This window comes from Nelusetta ayraudi, unplaced genomic scaffold (genome assembly GCF_046127955.1).
Source record: "Nelusetta ayraudi isolate G7.1 ecotype Tasmania unplaced genomic scaffold, CSIRO-AGI_Nayr_v1 ptg000042l, whole genome shotgun sequence".
Lineage (NCBI taxonomy): Eukaryota > Metazoa > Chordata > Actinopteri > Tetraodontiformes > Monacanthidae > Nelusetta > Nelusetta ayraudi.
Window position 1 is genome coordinate 3,490,576 of NW_027466092.1, and position 20,439 is coordinate 3,511,014.

Below are 20,439 nucleotides of genomic sequence, written 5' to 3' on the forward strand. Positions count from 1 at the left end.
TTCACGTGTGCAGCCGAGGGAGAAAATGTGGCGAGCTTTCAAGAGAAAATGGAAGTACAGAACTTTGTCTGTGCGCGCGCGAGAGTAAAAAGATCACAATGACTGCGAGTGAATCCACTTCTGCGTGACTCATCTTCAACGCACAGGGACGACAGCGTTCCAACTGACAGAGCAGTGATCTTAACAAGTGCCGTGAATAAAACGGATCATTTGCCGAAAGCACAACGAGGAAAATCAAAGATATAATATAATAATCAAAACCAGTAAAGCCAGAAGGCTGGTTCTGACCAGTAGGCTACCATTTACCCACCAATGATCTATACAAGCGATAAATATGAGCCTGTGATTTGTAAAGCCAATATGAAAAAATAGATAATTTTCAGCGCGTCCGCATAAGTTCAAGGAGAGATCAACTTAGAATGGCTGCGTATGCCCAGTATTCAATGCAGTGAGACTTTAATTTAGGTGATTGCAAAAGATTTTTGCACGGTTTTCAAGTGACTTTATGTGGAAAAGGACAAGGACATGATCTGAATGAACGAATCAGTGTTTTCCGCAGCGTGTCATTTCATTATTGTAATTGGGGTTTTAGCTGGCAGCCCTCATTGGAATCCCTTTTTTTTTTGTTCAAAGTGAATTTTCACAGCTAAGTTATTTTAATTGAATTGGGGAATCAGTGAGTCAGGGTAGAAAGTGACGCAAGCTATCACATTAGCTATTTTGCAAAATCCAATTTATGAAAGCTGTTTTTGCAGAGTGTAAACTGCTTCACAAGGCAGGAGTGGTCGGTATGCTTGGGTAAAAATATGATTGGTTACAATAATTACTATTTAGCCTTATCCCAAAATATCAGCATTGTTTTCTGGCTGCAAACAAAATTGTAATTCCCTAATCCTCTGACTTTATCAGCCAAATACTGGCACCTCCTCATTGTCGTGTAGCATCTCAGCCTCTCATTACCTTGATGCCCCCCCAGGAGTGATTAGACAGGAAATCCACTGGTGATGTCACACCCGGTGTGACAGGGTACCTCAGAAGGAAGTCCAGCTCTGCGGGGTTTATATCTTTATTCATCAACAGGATCTGGGGACACAAAAAACAGGAAGGACTTTGAAATTCTGTCGCGCCAGCACCGGGCCGGGCACACTTCCTTTCTGCTTGATTAGACCCGAACTGGGCTGTCGGTCTCAGGAGCAAACGATTCAGCGGTGAGCTTGTTCTCGAAAACAAACCATGCAGAAGATGAAAACCAGCCTCCGTGCCTACCTGAAAGGCGAGCTGAGCCGTGTACGTGAGCTTGTCACACTCAAACAGGCCTCTGGTAGTGTACTGGAAAACCGAGGAGGTGATGCTGTCAATTAGGTTGGACACCCGCTGCTTCAGAGCCTCGTCCGGCTCAGCCTTCAGAACCGCTTTCTGGAAGACCACGCTGAACGCCTGAGGACACACAAGGAGCCGGTACAATTCTCAAATCGATCTCCATTTCTGATATTACAGTGTAACGAGCAGCACAATAGAAATACTGTTGAATATGGAGCCAGGATATAAGAAGCAATACATCAAATTATGTCGATCAATGAGTGGCTTCTACTGAAGGTTAAATTATAAATGGGATCTCATTATGGTGTGTCATTCACCTATGACATGATGTATATGATGTGGCTGGTACTAAAGGTTAACAAATCAATACTGGCGGGCTACAGGAAGTCCTGAAGCAAAAGCAATAAGATGGGCTCCTTGTTCGTGCCATTGGCTGGTTGCAAAAAGACAAAAAAAAAAGGCTGGCTTTTAATACAGAAAATAGCACTAAATTAGCTATTTAGCTAAGACTTTAACAAACTGTTTAAATGTTTATTTTCGGTCTAAATCACCAATGGAAAAAAACGAAACAAAAATTACATAAATTGGCCCTAATGATAATTTTTGTCCAATTTCTCTTTTTTAATAAAATTGTCCATAAACTTGAGGGCGTGGCTAAAGTTTAGCAGCCAAGTGTGGTGGGTTTCTGGGGGGTGGGTGGATGTTGAGGGCACAGGCTGCATCCATGATTCAATTTTTGCCCACGTCTGGTACCGCTCACACCCAAATATGGAATCTTTGGATTTTAAATAGAACCAGAAACTCAAGAGGTGCAAACTGTGAAACCATGACAGTCTTTCCAGGCAGACACAAGTGATGTAAACATTGCATTCAGGTTGGATTTGTGAATGATCCAGAGAGTTGAAGAGATTTTAATTTTTCAACTAAAATATTAGGGATGTGCTGGTATGGGAGTTGGGTTGCATTTGGAACAGTTTTCATGGGGAAACGTTTGCATGAGGACTGCAGTGTCACAGCATTTTTACAGAAACCTTAAAACTTTCCAACATTGGAAAGTTTTCCCTTCACTGTCCATCGAGCTTCCTTAACAACTTTGGAAGACACAAATGGCCAAGACTAACTAAAGCCTTGACTCAGCTGCAGTGCAGTTCTGCTTCTTGCCTGAACAATGGCCGTCAGCCACGTGTGACTGCAAAACCACACTGGGATCGAATGTAGACTTGTATGGCATAAATTCAAAACGTGGCTCTAAGCTCATCACCTACCAACATGAATTTAAATGAGACAAAGGAATAATACTTTCTTAAGAGTACCATTATTCCTAGTGCAGGGTTGTTGTCAAAATAAAGGGGATTAACGGAGTAAAAACAGGCCCGTGTTTGATGATGTGCCCCTCTATTAAAGTTCATTTTGCATTCAATATTTTTTTCTATTGCTTTTTGAACACTTTAATTTAACAGTCTGGCAGAGCCGGTGCCCTCTGGCTTCAAATGAATAATGTCAGGTGGTCTGAGAGTGGGCAGCAAGTGAGTAGCAAAATGTTAGGTAAATGCTAATAATTCGGACTCTAATTGAAACTGCTTTAGGAGTAATATTGGCCAAATACCACCTCCCCCCCTCCCCCCACATGGTTTCATTTTTTGGTGTTTTGCTTTGTCTGGAGATACAGACAGACTTGACAATAACAATCCCTTTCTGTAGCTCCGCATATGCATTTTACATTTTAAAGAAACCTTCAACTGCAAATTGATTGAGCAGAAATCATCCCGTTTTTGTCGCCACCATCTGAGAACAAAAGAACACTGCTCTATTCAGTTTGTGTCAGTGTCAGATGGCTCTTTAAAACTGGGCAGATGCTGTTTAGTTCAAATATTAATGTGTTATGAATGAACACGGTGGCATTACGCCAGAACCGACATGAGCTAAATTGTGCTAATATAAATGAAGTATCTAATTGAAAGGCACATTCATTATTTGCTAGGTTTTCCGTTTTTTTTTAAGTGCAGCTTTAAAGATCTATTAAAATACAAAGAATAAACTATTGAGAGTGAAGTGTATAAAATCAAAGATTGGTTCCATAGAAAATCAACTCTTGACTTTGATCCGTAGCATTAAAATACTTCAGGGGTGGTTGCAAATGTGTGTGATGAGTATTTACACACATGCCATTTACTTAAAGGTCCCAGGTTGTACGCGTTTAAAGATTCATATGAACTTCAGCGACTAAAAAGAATCGACAGAAACAGAGGTTGTCAGGAAACATTGAAATCAATGTAAAATAGGAATAACCAACGGAAATATATTGTCAAATGTCATAAACAAAATAAAACAAATGCTCTCTCTGGTGTCCTACATTACTCCAGCCGTATGTGCCAGACACACATACACGCGCACACACAACAACGCACCACATGCAATTTGTATTCACAAGGTCAAAGGTGTGTGTACAAGCAGTAAATGTGTTTTCATTCTATTATGTTGGGAAATAACTTGAGCCGGGCCGGCTACCTGCCGAGTCAGGAGTGATTGCAAACCATATCTCAGGCTGCCTCCTCTCAGCGCTCGTTGGCTGACAATAAGAGAGACATTACGCTCTACATAACCACATTAGGGAGCCGCAAACACAATAAAAGCAGGGCAAAGAGCATAAAACACACAGAGCAAATGGAAGAGGGAGGAGGCGGGGACACGGGAACGGGCGTAAAGCAGGGTCTCGCCGAGGGCCCGGGAGGCCGCCAGGAAACATGGTATGTCAAAAGACGAGGTACCTTGAGAGAGAACTGGTACATGGGGTGGATTTTATTGAGGTCGTTCATTATGAAGTACAATAAGGAAGCCCGCGCCGCAGCCGGCCGGTAGTGCTCGCGAGCCTCGTTGATTTTCGCCTCTGTCACCTTGGCTTCCTTCACCTGCGGTAAAGACACAGAAACACAAGTGAGTGAGAATCAACCCCAAACTTGGACAAGCTCTGAGTTCACCCATCAGCTAAAGATGGAAGTTGTGGTGTTTTGGAGGTAAGTGGGCCAGACTGAGAAGGTTCGGACATGTGCAGCATGGGGACAGTGACCATACGGGTAGAAGGATGCTGAGGTTGGAGGTCTAGAAGAAGACCAGAGATTGGTGGATGTAGTGAAAGAGGCCATGAAGTTAGGTGGTGTGAGAGAAGAGGATGCAGAGGATAGAATAAAACGGAGGCAGATGATTGGCTGTGGCAATCAGCTGAAAAAAAGACAGGGAGAGGAAGACTTTGTGAAGAGTCATTTTTCAGTAAAAGGTAGAGTAGTCCTAATCCTAATATCACCGTTCCAGTCAAAAGTGTTCTGACACTCAACATTTTTTTCATTATCTACAAAGGCAGTGCTCCTCTGGTTGCTGTCAGATGGCATCCAATCAAAACATCTCACAGTGCCTTCTCAAGGCACCGCTAATTGTCTTCCTCTAATGTGATCAGATTCATTTGATACAATATCTTTGATGAAAGTCATTTTCAGAAAAATAACAAAGTGGCTCAGAGAGTTTTGTCTTCTTGTGGCAAAATTCTAAAACCAAAAACCAAAACTTCAGAGCTGCAAAACCTCTATAAAATACCTTTGTGCAGATTTGAGTTAATGTTTTTGACGGAAGGTGTGACCTATGCTTTTTTCACATGGTTTTGCAGTTTTGTTTGTAGCTTTATGAGTGTATTGTAATTATGCTTTTACAACAACTTCCAAGCTAATGTAGCATCCAAGCTAATGTCTTAGGCAGCAGCCTTTGTTTGCAGCTTCTGTGGTTTCTCAGAGCCGCGTGCAGCAAACACACCTGCTCTTGTGTCGCTCATCTCTTTGCCCACAAGAGAAGCGGAAAAGTTACGACATTCATCCAAATGGGATGGATTCAAATGATGTTTCTTTTATTTCAGTGAAAAGTTGAAATGTTTGCAATGAGCTGAAAATCACAATTGGAGGAATAAACTTCCTTCCACCATCTGACAATTCCTGTTGGCCCTTAACCAGATCAGACACAAACCCAAAGGATTTAGGCAACTTTCCATCTGGCTTTCTAGCTTGGCAAATTATTTCAATTTAGCTTATTCTCCATTTCAGTTGGAAGCTTTGCCACACTTGGTGAGAGCTGTTCCTGGCAAGTCATTTTATAACTGTATTGTTTTTCTCCCCATCTGAGAGGCAAAGTGTCATCTTCAAATTGTTTCCTTTTGTCTGACCACAGATCCAACCCCCAAACAAGTAAAGAGTTTCTTCCAATTTCATTGGCTTGTAATAAAAACTCTCTGACAGCTTGCTTTGAAAAAAATCACAATCAGCAAACACTTGGAATTTTGGTTTTCTCCCAAACAAAACAGTAATCCATTAATGTAATCAATTTTTTTTTACTGATATTTCAGTAAGTGGATGAATGGAGGCGCGGTTAAAAGAAGCACAACCTTGTCTTGGATCTCTGCGGCGGTGCACTTGGTCGTCTCCAGGTTTTCCACCAGCTCCGTGTCGCCCAGGAAGTTTCCCGAGGCAGAGGACAGACGGGACAGCAGGTTGTCCTCCAGCGTCTTCAGAGTGATCTTGAAGCCATTTTGCTGCTTCGTCAGCTCGGACTACGCAAAAAAAAAAAAAAGAAAAAAAAAAAGAATAATGAAGTCACATGCACATATGAGACACTCATGAGAGCGACGCCAATTAACCTTGAGAATACGTTAGCGGGATCCTGCGAGCGCCACATCCCGGTTGTCCGCCTCTCTCGCTGCGGGCCGAGGTGGTCGCTGGCGTTCAAGGTGCAGGTCAATACGAGGACATGAATACTGAGGAGCGCCTCAAAGGTGGTGGAGATCGATGCGCCGCGCATCAGTTATGCCGAGCCGCGGAGGCGTCGCCCGCGGCTGGATTATCCACTTTACCGCCTGGTTGCCGACATCAAACTTGAGCGGCGCTATCTCACCCATCAGCGTGATGAGGGCCGTCGATTCCGAGCAGGAGGGGAAGCGGCTTTGATGGTGTGAGACTCCCTCCCAGCGCCTCCACCCAATACGCACCCACCAGTTGCAAAACTATATGTATTCAATTAAACAACACAGGCATCACAGAGAATATTACCCCCCCCCCCCCCCCCCCCCCCCCGAGCAGCTCCGAGATGATGGGCTATACTCACTCGCCGCCGCACGGATTAGCGTAGCCGTCCGCTAATAAAGCACAAACTCAAATAGTATTTTTCTGCCTTTGTTGTGGATGAGAGGAAGAAAAAAAACAAAAAAAAAAACAAAGGGGAAACTTTGGCTTTTCAAAGGCTGCTGTGTGAGTGCCGTCGGAAGAACAAAGCCGCGGGGGCCACGCCGACGTGTCTTTCTGGCCGTCGTCCCGCTTTGTCCTTCATTACAGTCCGCTGTAGTTGCTTGTTTCTGCACAACAGTGACTTTGCTGTATTGAAGTTTCCTTTTAATAGAAGCCTCTGTGACCTTTGAATTGTTGCAATTATGGACGGGTGGGCTTTTTTTTTTTTTGGCAAGATTTGCCTACTCCAGTTTTGTTTTTTGTTTTTTTGTGCTGGTCATGGGTAATAGCGAAGGCTTTCTTTTTCCAGGCGGCGTGATGCTCGCCAGACGACAGTAATAAGTTTCTGGTGGGCGCCGCTCCTCTGTCCCTGCGTAATGACAGAGGGGAACGCGGAGGCTGCCCCCCCCGGGGTGCCGCGGGGGCGGAGACGCTCCCCACCCCCCTGCGGCACAGTGTTCCCGTGTCGAAGGACACACTTAGCTCAGATAGCGACGGGGGGGAGCAGAGAGTTGAAGAGATCACGCTGCTTAATTGCTCTCTTTATGACAGTATTTTCTATTGAGACGACGAGACGTATTTTACACCATTGCTAAAACTAACTGAGCCTCTGGTGAACGTCCCAATATTTTGCAAATTTCACCTTTCTGATGATTTCCAAGAACAGTACAGCTCCGTATTCTGTCCGTTCACTCCACACAAATGGCTAAAGTCCACCGTTTGTTGCTTTTGTTTGCCAACTAGTGTGAGCTAAAACACAATAATGTGGAAAATACCCCCTTGTGATGCCACCCAGAGCAGGTTGGTGAGAACATCAGCCCAACAAAGTGTTCTGTCCACTTCCAACAAAGCAACAGTTCTGGTATGAAGCTAAAACCTGCAAACATCCTTTAAACCCTAAACAGGGGACAGAGGGATAAAAGGTGGTTTTCAGCGATACATCCATTTTACTTTGGTACCTAAAGATATAATACCTCAGAAACATAATACAGGGCCTTTCGACTTTCTTGACTTTGATATAATCTCACTGAAAAGTGAGAAAACAAAAGACGAGGTTCTGAAAGCAACTGGCACGCACAGCCTTTGAGGAAGGAGGATAAAATCAGGCCGAGGTTTCAGCAGCAGTCATTTAACCGGAGACATTTGCACATGCGAGTCAGCTGTGACCTTCTGCGCTCAGACTCTCAGAGGGGAAAAGCTATCCACACTAAACCATTCCCAACTGGATCTGGTAATGAGTCAGTTTTTAACAATTAGCTTTCCTCTGGCACAATGAACTTGTAATTACCCTTTCTTGGGGGAAAAAACAAACAATTAACCAGTCAGCAGAACGCCCTAATTGGGATTAAAATGAGATATTAAATCTATCATTTTTTTAGGCAAATGATGACTCTGTGCCACAGCGCTTCCTTGTTGGGGTAATTTAAGAAGTGGGACGTTTTAGCCCTCATTAGCGTCACGGTTCGGGGTATGAAGCAGACACACGAACACACACACACACACACACACACACCGATGTGGACACGCTCAAATGCGCACAGGGAGGAGCAGCGGAGGTAGCGCCGGTGGTAAAAGGTTGTAGACAGATCCCGTCGCACTCCCTCCAAAAAGGCAACTGGACATTTTAAGCTCCTTAACTTCGGCGTTGGCTCAGCCAAATGGGAGCTCGTTCTGCCTGCGAGTCATCTTACGGCTCAGTGGCACCGATCACCTCATTTGAGCTATAATGGCGCAGAGGCATCCACACAATATAAACAGGTACAACCAATTTGCACTCCCTACCGTCCCGATGATCGTTATCAGTCCGTGGTTGTTTACCGCGGCCCGGAAAGCAATTTAGCATTTCCTTCTCAGCGCGGCGTTTTTGATGGAAAGGTTCTGGGAGTGCATGCAGTTGATCCGCCCCACCGCCAACCATCATCAACTTACAGCTCTCCTTCAATTGACGGGTGGCTTGAGGTTGATTCCGACTGTAGCGTGAGAGTCGGCTTTCATTGGATGAAGAGAGAATTTAAAGGGAACTTTGGCCAAGTCAGGTGACAATAAAAGCCAATGAGGTGCTGCTCTTCAGATGACTGGGCTAGTAAACTATGGAGCTATATAACGCAGCAGATATTTACACACAAGCAGCCAGCTACACGCTAACCTCACTCAGCAGTCAAACAAATGTTTTGGGCTTGGGGAAGTAATGAGAAGTGTAGGAAACAGTATAGGGGAACATTTACATTTAAATTTGCTTCTTTTAATGTTGTCTGGCGTGCCAGCAGGTAAAACCTTCAGTTATTTAATGATACAAATAGCCAGTCCCATGGAAGCAACTCAGTGCATTTAGTCATGAACACTTGGAGTATCGAGATGAGTAAGAAAGAGGATTTTAGTAACATTGAACGTGGTGAACACGGTCAGACAGGCTGGTCTGACTATTTCAGAAACTGCTGATCCACTGGGATTTTCACACTCGCACAACCATGTCTAGGATAGGTGGGTGGCTAATCATGGAGGTGTAGGTAAGTGTGTGGAAAGAATCGCCGCTCTCAAAGCGAGGATTAGTTGGGATCTCACACCACTTGAAGGTCGTGGGAGAGGAGCTTCCAGAACTCGGAGAAGAATCAGTCTTCAAACCCCAGCACAGTAATATACTGCCCATAAGTACATTAGCAGTGGACACTCGCAGTACAGTAAAAGTAATTTGGTTTTCTACCCACAAAACGGTTCTTATTAATATCTAAAATAATAAATAGATCAAGGAACTTGTTCCCAGTTAGCTGCCATCTTGCACAGTCATATTTCTAAAGAAGCCCGGTGTTGAAAATCCAGCCCGTCTGACAGCACGTTTCATGTTTCATGCTCTATAAACCTTAAATAAACCAGTGAAGAAGAAGGTGGAGGAGGTATCCTGGTTTGTGTGCGCAGGCCACCGTAGTTCACTGGCAAGCTAGGGAGACGGAGGGGTACTGAAAGAGCGCTGCAATCTAAAATGTAACCACTTGATGTCGCTGTATCTTCTCAAAATCTCTAAATATTCCACACTTAACCTTTAACTCTTTCCAAGTGAGGCCCAAAGGTCACTCCGCGGAGGACCGGTTCTAAACAAGCACACCTCCAGAAAGCCGTCAAAAAGTGAACGGGTGCGTGAGCCGAGGAGAAACCCTCTCGAGCCCGTTAGCAGTCATCCGGCGCGATCTCCTGCTTGCCGAAGCCACGCCGACGGCAGCGCTCACAATTTGCTCCTGCTGTCGACTAACAAGAGCCGCAGTTAAGGAACAGTGGAAGTGTGTCAATGCGTCGGCTAATTGCCGCCGCGCAGTCGGCGCCACTGGCCAATCCATTTCAAACAGCGGACATGAAAAGGAGCCGACTGTCGATGGGGCTGGAGCGAGGACCATCATTAGGCGCCGCAGCTTTGATCAAGCGAATTCCCACTTAATTACCAAGATTTACATTTAAACCGCCGACCACCGTTGGAATACTGCGACGATCTACTGCTCATTACTTCAAACCAAAAGCCAGGTCCATATAGCAGGCCAGGAAGCCGCTCCGTTACATGGAGGCGGCCATTAGCTCCATACAACAACGCGAGGCTCCGGGTGCTGCAGCTGGTGGTGCCGACGACGCAAAAAAAAAAATCATCAAAGCGGGACGACAGATTTTGGACTCTTTCCAATCAAGGCGCCCGACACCCGCGCGCGACAAAGGCAGTCAATTAGACACAAAAGGATGCAGATGTGTGAACTTAGACGAGTCCGCCAGTGAAGTTGAAGACAAGCCATCGGGCTCCCTCGAGGGTAGCGCCAAGGCACAATTACGCCGCGTGATAAATGGAAGTGTCTCGGAAAACAGGCGCCGCGCCGGCTGTGTCACCGCTGCAAATTGTCGTCGCTTCAAAAGTTCATTTGATTCTTTTGTGATATTTAGCGGCTTTTCTGGCAGGATGGAAAGAAGTACTAATAGGTGCTGTTCACACATGGGTGCCCCCCCCCCCTCCCCCCCCTCTTATTACACTGGGAGATAAAGGTAGAAAACAGTTCACAAGGTCCCTTGGGTGTTCTAGAAATGGGATTGGACTGGGAGCCTCCTACTTTTATCATGAAAAATCAGGGGATTGGAGTGTAGGGAAAACCATTGGCACTTACACTCTCAGATGTATGAGTACGTTTGAGGGTCCATCCGGCTGTTGATTGCGGTTCATTATTCCGCCTAACAATAGGACAGCGTGGGAAACTTGATAATAACAGTGGATAGTACAGAGGTCCGGTTGGGTCGGTGTAGTCATTAGAAGGACTTGTTTTTCCCTCTGTCAGTTAAAGCCTTTTAATAGGCGGTCCCTGGAGGGCGGACGTAAAGATAATTCGGTTCAGTGGGAGGGGAAGATCTACAGCACACTGTCTGCTTCTACACTCACTGGCCACTTTATTAGGCACAATGTTGAATTACATGCCAACATTAAATTAACCGGCCAATCACGTGGCAATGCGTTTAGACATGTAGACATGGCGAAGACGACGTGCTGAGGTTCAAATTGAGCACCGGAATGGGAATAAAGGCAATTTCAGTAACCTTGAACGAGGTGAACATGGCTGTTGGTGCCGGATGGGCTGCAGTTCTCGGTGTTTCACAAACTGCTGATGGATTGGGATTTTTTTTTCATCTCTAGGGTTCACAGAGGATGGTTCCAAAAAGAGAAAATATCCAAAGAGCTGCAGTTGTGTGGAGGAAAACCCCTTGTTGATGTCAGAGGTCTGAATGGAAGACTGGCTGGAGACCATAGAAAGGAAACTGTGGCTCAAATAACCACTGGTTAATACCAGTGATATTCTGCATCCTTTGGTTGTAGCCAGTGCCTTTTCTGAACTCTGACCCCGGACATCAACAAGGGAATTCTATTCCACACAACTGCCGCTCACTGGATATTTTCTCTTTTCTGGAGATGATTTCAAGTGTAGATCAGCAGTTTGTGAAACACTCGGACCTGCCGCCTGTCTGGCACCAACAATCGTGTTCACCTCGTTCAAAGTCAATTCAATTCTCTTCCTTCCTCTTCCTGGTGCTCAGTGTGAAACTTCAGCAAGTCGTCTTCACCATGTCTATGTGACTAAATACAGTTTCTGCCCTGTGATTCACTGATTAGCTATTTGCTGTCACAAGCAATGGAGAATTCTACCTAATAAAGTGGCCGTTGAGCATAGGTGAGCTCGGCTTTGAGATGATTCCCTAATGCCGAATCTGCTGAGGCGGCAGCCGGCGAGATAGCAAAGCACACGGATTCGTTACCTCCAGAGAGACAGCGAGCGCAGCAATGGCCCTGACTTTTATCCTCCTTTTTATCTTCTTGGATTGTTTTGAAAAAAAAAACAAAACAAAACAAGAAAAAGACAGGATACTGAGGAATGAAAAGAAACAAGGGAGAAAAGCAAGAGAACCGGCCAAAGAGCACATGAGGTGCCTGGTGATTACGTTTTAACAAATCACCCCGAGTGCCACTTATCCTCGCCAGAAAAGAAAAAAAAAGGGAAACCCTGAGCACTTTGAACACATTGCGCTCAATGTACGAGGCACAAAGCGACCAGGCAGCTGTGGAGAGTCCCATCCTCCCCAAGTGAAGGGGCGCAAAGCCCCGTAATTATCACACATCCACTTAGTTTTGCCGCTCATCAAAGGCGCTGGCTGATTGTTTTGGAATCAAAGGGGCCCGGACCTGCAGCCTCTTGTGATGTGAAGAGACGCGGCAATGTTTTTTTTTTCCACCGCAACGGCTGGATAATGACGTGCAAGAGAGAGAGAGAGTGAGAGAGAGAGAGAGAGAGAGGGGGCCGCTGACTCCTCTGACTGTTTCTTTTAATTACACCTGCACGGGTGCGAGACGCCGGCAGAGGACCTTGAAACAGGAGCGCGGGCGCCGTAAAAGTTTGCTGCTTCTCCGACGGCCGGCTGAAGAGCGTGACAGCCAGCGCTTTCATGTCTGCCAGAGAAAGACTAACGACTGAAAAACATCTCTCGGCGTGTCTGTGAGAGTGTTTTTGGGATAATCGCGGCTCACCTTCAGCCGCTCCAGGTCAGGCCTCTCCATGCTGACGACGGCGGCGAGCAGCTGGTCCTCCAGACCGTCTCTGGTCACCGTGAAGTTCATCAAGGTGCACTGGGCCTGCAGCTCGGGCTGGTAATGAGGGCTGGCCAGCTTGGTGTGCAGGATGAGGCGGAAGCTCGGGTTGTACTCGCACTCCTTGTCTCCGATCTTGATGTACCTGTCACGGCAAACGACGACAACAACAACAACGTCGACCGTCGTTTTTTTTTTTTTTTTTTTTTTTATTTTTGCGGAAAAACTCAAAGGTCCCACGTTCTGCCAAAAGATAAAAAGAGACCAAAAGAACGGCTTTGTAAAAGGTTTTTCTGACAGCGACGAGCTTCTCGCCTGTCAAGAACTCCCCAGAAATGAGTCCACCGTTGACTCCTTTTGCCCGGCGCACTTTTTTCGGGATGTTTCACAACACACAGTTCTTCAATGGGCCATTTGTGATGTCACAAACGCCTGCGACGCCTCTACCAGGTGAGCGACAACCACGCTTTGTTCCGATCAAATCACGTGGAAGGTCCAACAGAGCATCAGCTTTACCAGGGAGCTAAAGCGTGAGTATTTTGGCAGCCGGCTGTCAACAAAGGGCTAAATATACTATCGATAGGGGTTTTTCTTTTTTGTATTTCGAAAAACAAATCATGACAAGGCAGCTACACTAGAGTCTAAGATACAAAAAAAAATACATGATATTTTTTTTCTGGTTAGTCACTTTATTTGAGACCGGGTGCAAACAAGGTCTCAAAGGTGCTGTATTATTGACAGCACTCGAGCTGGCACCAACAGAAGTTACTGAACATGCATCACGCATCACTTTCTAATCTTTCCAACTTTGATGCAACGGTGATAAAAAGCCTCCATGTTTGCGCATCGATCGCTCCCGCCGCACCTGGAGGTGCGGCAGTCCCCAGACTTCTGCCTGCAATTACCAACCAGCAGCACTTTTGGCAGAGCGCATTCGCGCAAACTCAAAGTGCGCTTTGGTCGATTTTGATTTCCATAAACAACGAGCGCTATTGATCGTTTCAACTTTGGAACAAAGTGTCTCACATTCATTATGTCACATGTCAATGACAAAGTGACTGCGTGACATTTTGTTAAAGGGACGCACGCCCGGAGAGAAACAAACACAACCGGAAAAAAAAAGAAAAGTGTATTGACATGTGCAACACACACACACACACACACCTGTACCCACAGACATGCACACCTAACTAAAAAGTATTTACTGGGAAAGTGATTTTTAAATAATATGGCCTTTAGATTAATGAATTTGAGGAAGTGGGAGCTGACTGACTGGAATTCAGTCCTATGTGATGTCACTAAGTCCCTCTGATACCTCTGCTAGGTACAAGAGCACTACAAGAGTGCTATGACCACTGCCAGGCTTGTGGAAGGTCCAACAAAGCATCGGTGCCACCAGGAAGGTTTGATCTGCTGTTTTCTGGAGATGCACAGATTTAATTTTATTTTGATATTTTTTGGATAGTTAACACTGACACGCAGCTTAATTCCGACATGCTGCCCCACTGAGGTCCAAGATGCAACCTAAAGAGCAGAAAATGTTTGTAACGTGGGACAAGGGATGAGAATGACACCGTGAGCAAATATGCTACCAGGTTAGGCCCAATTTTCTGGGCCAAAGACACTTGCATCTATGTTGTTAGTTTTTCCTTTTGCTATGAAAAAGAAGGGAAAATGAAAAACGCCAAAGACCTGCCTGTACCAACCAATACCTGAGTGTCTCTGACAACATTACATTACCTTCCCTTCTTGATGGTCTCTCTTCCAAGCAGAGGCCCCAGAACTGGATCTAGGGTCTCCTCTATGTTCTCTATGAGGACCACATCTCCTGCTGCGAGGGCTCTCTCCACTTCATCCAGGTAGCTGTCAGTGGCAACGCATCAGAATAACCATCCCAAAAAACAACAACAGCAATCCTTTCACAAACAACGGGTTATTTGACTGCAGTGTCCTACCCTCTCTGGCCCATGCGGATGACCCGCAGCTCTTCGCCGTATTTGTTCTTGATCCACTTGATGCCTTGCAGCTGCGGATCCACCATGAGCGGCCAGCGCTGGCAGGAAGTCAGGATGGTGGCATTCTCCGTAGACATCCTGTCGGCGGGCAGCCCTTCGTTTTGCCACGCCGCGACATCTGCGTCGTCTGTCAGCATGGCCAGGGGGTCCAGGTCTGGTGTCGAGGGAATCGGGACCTTGCAGGTGAAACAAACTCTGGCTTTACTACGACAGGTAGCAAGTGCCCATTTGGTTTTATATATGTTTAAAGTCTGTAACTGAGGCAACAAGAACAATAAAAAGAGGTCTACAGAGACAATTGCATCAGATGGCCAGAAATACCATGACACAAAGTTCCTAAAGGCCCAGTGTGTAATATTTAGCCAGATTTACTATTTTAATATTGGTAAATGCTTAATTTACTGCCCATAAATACCTTAATAAAATTGTATACTCAAGTACAATAAAGGTCATTTGATTGCCCTACCCATGGAATGGTTCTAATTTTTATCTAAGAATATACATAGATCAAGGATCTTGCTCCCAGTTAGCTGCCATAGTGCACCACTGTATTTCTAAGGAAGCCGGTGTGGACCATCCAACCCGCCCAACACCACATCCCATATTTGGGGTGAACACTCGTGTCCTCAAATAAACCAACGAAGAAGAAGGTGGATGAGGTATCCTGGTTTGCGTGCGCAGTGCCACTGTAGTTTACTGGCAAGCTCGGGAGAGGGATGGTGAGAGGGTGAGCACTGCAATTGAAAATGAAACCACTTGATGTCGCTGTTTCTTCTCAAAATTGTGGTGTTTTCTGCGCACAATATGTGAACTAAATCAGTGAACATCCAAATATATTGTTTGCACTTTTATTTTGAAATCTTAGCGATAACAATAACAAGACAATGATGAGGAAAGAATGGATGTGGACACTCATGGCGAGGCAGAGGAAGCTGTCAGTTAAGCACATTTTAGACTCTTTGCTTGGCTTCTAATTTTAGGCCTGCTAGTCGCTCAAAGTGAGCGCCTCCCGCCTCTCTGGCGCCCACATACAAACAGCTGATTCATTTGTTTTCTTGTTTGGTGGAAGGTTTATGTGGAGCCCAAACACAACAGTTGAATGCGAAGGAACTAATGCAAGCTAATAGAGAGCTGAAGAACTTGCTGTCACACTGGTCAGACTAACTAACTAACTAATAACCAGTCAATTAGAGGGCCTTACTACTGTGGACTGCACTGGTTAATGTGACTATGTACCTATCAAATGACTGACTGTTAAAGCTCTGCTGATCTCATGGTTTGGGATGCTAATGCGAGCAGTGTGCACTGCGGAGACACTGCAGAGACAAGTGTTTACCACCAGCGAGGTGTCATGGATTTACTGACATTTTATGCATAAGTCTCACATAGTCATATATATTCATGTACATCTATATTCATGCGTTCTTGGATCCTCTATTTATCTTTCAACAACTTCATAGTCAAAGCTAATCATAAATCTAAAAGTAACCTCCACCACTGCTCATTGGCCGGGCTTACCATTAAGATATGAACTGTGTTTTGCAGAATTTCAGCAAATACACATCTTTGCAACTGCACACATGTAGATGCAAATTATACGTATAAGTCCCAAGGCCACTTAAGTTGTAGTAAAAAAAAATATAATCAGCTGGCGCATGGGGCATTTTCTTAACTATGATAATACCTAAGTTGTAGCCATATGATTCCATGTTTGATCCATAAATCTCTCCTGGTTTGCAACCTGGAGGAAGATGCAACTCAATTGCGAAGCAGACAGCCTGAAAATCTTTTTTGCACTAAGCCTGCAATGATAAGTGAATGGGTGCCTTTGTGGAGTCCTGGGGGAGTGCAGTTCCTGTTAGAAATCCCTATATAAGCTGGATATGTTCAAGGACAATATGAGACAGGCAGTTTTTTTCTCTCCAAATACCCCCCAAATCCAATAATCCAATGAGTTTGCTATAAATGGGGGGTTTGTTTAAAAGCTGTCTGATGATATGGCAATTCATGCTTGTAGATCCTAAGCTATTCCTTGATGTTTAAAGAAATTACATTATTGGTTTGTTCCTAATTGCATTATTTTGGGCTAAATATTTATCTTGAGTGCGTCCTTAGAAGTATGCATAAAATGCAGGCTAGCGTTCACTGACTCAACATGATCCGACGGCTGAGTGGACGCGTCACACCGCCAGCGACAGAGCAGAAGTCGCTTAATGGCATTAGCTTGCTGCCTAATGTTATTAACTGCTAGCAAGCTAGCTCCGCTAGAACAGCGGATTTTAATCAGGAGTTCGCACCAATGAGTAAACACAAATGTAGTATGGGTGTAAAAGTATGGGTGAAACATGTTGATCTTCACTTTACTTTGCAATTTCTGGGTAATACAAGAGTGGTGGAAAAAGAGGTGAAAAAACCCGAACAAAAACCTTTAAGAGAAAGATCTGGAACAACACGACCCATGTCAACGTTAATGTGGCACATATACAGCAACTATACTAATGGGAGCATGCAATTGGATGTGGCCATTTATTTTCACTCCATAAAAAGGGGTCCAACTTTACAAGATACGTGCAACCTTTGGAGGGATTCTGTGGCGGCTTTTGGCCACTGAACTCAGAAATCAAAGGCACGCACCTTCAGTTGGCTGAGATAAGGCCTCCAGGTCTGGTCCATGAGTTGCAGCCTGTAGTGTTTGGTGAAGTATCCCAGGTAGGAGATGAAGGCGGTGATGAGGAGGACGTCCCCGCACAGGGTCCTCTCCTGCTTCCTGAAGTTCTCCACTGCCTCTGCCCAGCGGACGTTCTCGGAGGCCAGCCCCCCCACCTGACGAGAGGGGAAAAAACAGTCCAAACAAACACGACTATAACCTCAACTCCCGGCTGACCCCCTATAAAATGAAATCTAAATAAATGTACGGCCTGTCTTCGGCGGTGCCTGGGACCATCAGGAAATCTCCAGGACAACAATGCCCACTGCCTCAAGTCCTTCTTCTTCTTCTTTTTTTTTTTTATTAGGTTTTCATATCTTTTATCACCTCTCTGCTGGTGTACCAACACCTCTACTCTTTACTGCAGCAATGATCCAATTTCCCTTTAGGGCTCGGTAAAGGGCGCCTTAATATCTTATCTCCCCAGGCCTGAGGGGCCCCTGCTAGCTTGATACAGACGGCAACTTGTCTGCACACATCAGTGGTGCAGCGCGGACTTGCAGAGCAGGATGAATTCATTTGGGTTTTTTTTTATTGTTGTTTTTTTTGTGACTGGCAAGCAGATGAGCTCGGCCCTTCGTCCCTTTTGTTGCAACTGTCAGGCCTCCCCCCCCCCTCTCTAAAGTTCCTCTGAATAATTTAGATTATCATGCTAACAGTGTCAACACTCGCCTTCTTTTTTTTTGTGCTGCTGTCAGCAGGCGATTTACATACCGGCAGATGACAGCGGGATTTGTGTACAGCGGCGGAAAAAAGCAAATGTGCAAACACCTCGCTGTGAAAAGACTCCGGCGGCAGGAAAAGTCATGCATTGGAAATGTTCCTTAAGCTCTGCACATCATCAGGGAAAGCCTGAACTTTTGGTTTTTCACACAACTGCTGCAGCTGTCTTTTGGCTCCAGCTGCATTGAAATACTTTCCCTATACACCGTTTGGAACGGAAAAAAAACAACCTATCGAAACTTATTTCAACTAACTTCTATGAAATCAGTGGACATTCTGTAGGAACAAAGTCCTTTGCCTTAAATTGTGTAATAATTGGTTGTTTGATTTCTACACTTCAAGCTAACTGTGGGTTTGCGGTTTGAGGTCTAAAATATCGGTTGGAATTTTAAGATGTTAATGTTATATTAAATAAATGTATAATTCATTCTAGCAGCGCGTTTCAATGTTTCATCCCTCCTGGGCAGAAACAGACTAGTGGTGTTTAATGCTACACCTGCATTTACAAGATAGGTTGTTCATTTTGGCCCATTTAACCAAATTAGTTTTTCGTCAATTTTGCCTGGCTGCACTACTCACATTGAGTAGTACGTCTAATGTCGCTCTTAACTATTAAATAAATTAAAATAATAACTGCATTTGAATGAATATATCAAATGCGAAAAAAAAGCCACAGCCCTGGTTTCCGGTTATCGCTGGAGCTCCCCTCTTCCTCCTCCGCTGTGCACGAGCAAACCCCTCCGTTGCTCACAAGAGCCACTCACAAAGTGAACAAATCACTCACTTTAGAGGAAGGGACAAAGTTCCAAATCTCTGAACCGTCCATGTTTTCTCACAAGTTAACTGATAATGTTCCTTTAGGCAAATAAGTGGTTTCAGCAGCGGGAATCGGTTTGCATTGGGAGGTGGGCGGAGCTTGTGGGAGCATATATATATGGTCTTGAGTGACTGACTCATTGACTCAAATGACTCAAAGAGCCGATTCTGCCAGATGAACGACTTCTTTGAACTGAAATCAGTAAAATGATTGAGCTTCCTTTCACTAACACATGTCAGCCTGGTGTGCCTTTGTGCATGTGTGTGTGTGTGTGTGTGTGTGTGTGTGTGTGTGTGTGTGTGTGTGTGTGTGTGTGTGTGTGTGTATGTGTGCGCGCTGCTCCTCACCAGACGGTTGGCCAGGGAGATGGTGCGTGCCGTGGACTCTGCTTCCTGTTGACACTTGAGCTTGTCCGCTGTGGCTTTCTCAAACTGGGCCGTCAGCTTGGCCAGGTTCTCATTAAGGTGCTGATGGGGACGGACACACACACACACACACACACACACACACACACACACACACACACACCGCAGTGTAAGTGCAGCATAAAGTGCCTTCAAAGACTTGAAAAGGGATGAAAAAGACAAAAGAAATTGAAATAAAGAAATAAATCGGCCCTTTAGAAGAAACTTGTGCGTGTGAGGATCGGGCTAAACTTATCTGCTCCTCAGCTATGGATTTATTTGGCATATGGAAGCAATTAGCACAAGGACAAACAGGATTAATCGGCATAGAGGCGGCCAGGTTCACTAGATTAGTTTGAGGATTGCTAATTCCCCCCCGGCTCCGCCGTCAGAGGCCGAGGGGCTGAAAGAAAAGAAATAATAAAGTGACGGGGAGAAGTCACGCCGGACCTTATTAGGACGCGTCTCTCTCTGCGCCGGGGGGGTGGGGGGGTTGATGCAGCGGCCGTCGTGGCGTCACCGGGGCTCTCGGCTTCTCCGGACGCCAAACGGCGAGCGCCAAACAGTTATTTACAGCTGCTTTTAGCAACAAGCTGTCAGGCTGACGGAGCCGCTTTCAGATTAACGACGGTCGAAAGCTTTTAATGGAACTCACACCAGCGCCATATTGATGGAGCGCACCCCCCCCCCCCCCCCCCCCAACCTCCCCAGTACATCAGCAGCACTGGCGGAGCCCGCGTGTCATCCGTCACTGCGCCTTTTGATAAAAAAAAAAATATTCGTATCCTCAAGTTTTTTTTTTTTTGGTTCTTTTTGTGGTTTATTTTTGTGGCTCTGTATTATTGTTATGACGCTGCAGAGCTGCTGGGTTGGAAAAAGGCAGAGACGTCTACTGAAAGTTGCCCAGTCAGGTTCTATTAGTCAGTTCTCTGCACAAACGCTGCTCTGCCCACACATTACGTTTGAGTCAAGACCATAATTAATATAAGACTTTTAAAGGTCTCACGTCGTGACTATGAGTTTCCCAACGGCAGTGTTTGCCTCCAGCCTGTCGGTGCACTTTTTCCGGAAATGAGCAAGGTCCCTCCTCTGCTTCTT

General features: G+C 45.4%; 1 protein-coding gene across 3 annotated transcripts in view; it reads right to left on the reverse strand.

The window, feature by feature from the left end:
• Positions 1-20,439, reverse strand: part of dnah9 (dynein, axonemal, heavy chain 9) — a 156,519-nt gene that overhangs the window by 37,978 nt on the left and 98,102 nt on the right. For all 3 annotated transcript variants that reach the window (XM_076033699.1, XM_076033698.1, XM_076033700.1), the window contains 9 exons: positions 19,285-19,404; positions 17,325-17,513; positions 14,631-14,866; positions 14,416-14,538; positions 12,616-12,820; positions 5,744-5,908; positions 4,089-4,229; positions 1,267-1,437; positions 961-1,083 (listed from right to left, as the gene is read on the reverse strand). In XM_076033699.1, the coding sequence (XP_075889814.1) occupies positions 961-1,083; positions 1,267-1,437; positions 4,089-4,229; positions 5,744-5,908; positions 12,616-12,820; positions 14,416-14,538; positions 14,631-14,866; positions 17,325-17,513; positions 19,285-19,404 (1,473 nt within the window). The remainder of the gene's footprint in view (positions 1-960; positions 1,084-1,266; positions 1,438-4,088; positions 4,230-5,743; positions 5,909-12,615; positions 12,821-14,415; positions 14,539-14,630; positions 14,867-17,324; positions 17,514-19,284; positions 19,405-20,439) is intronic.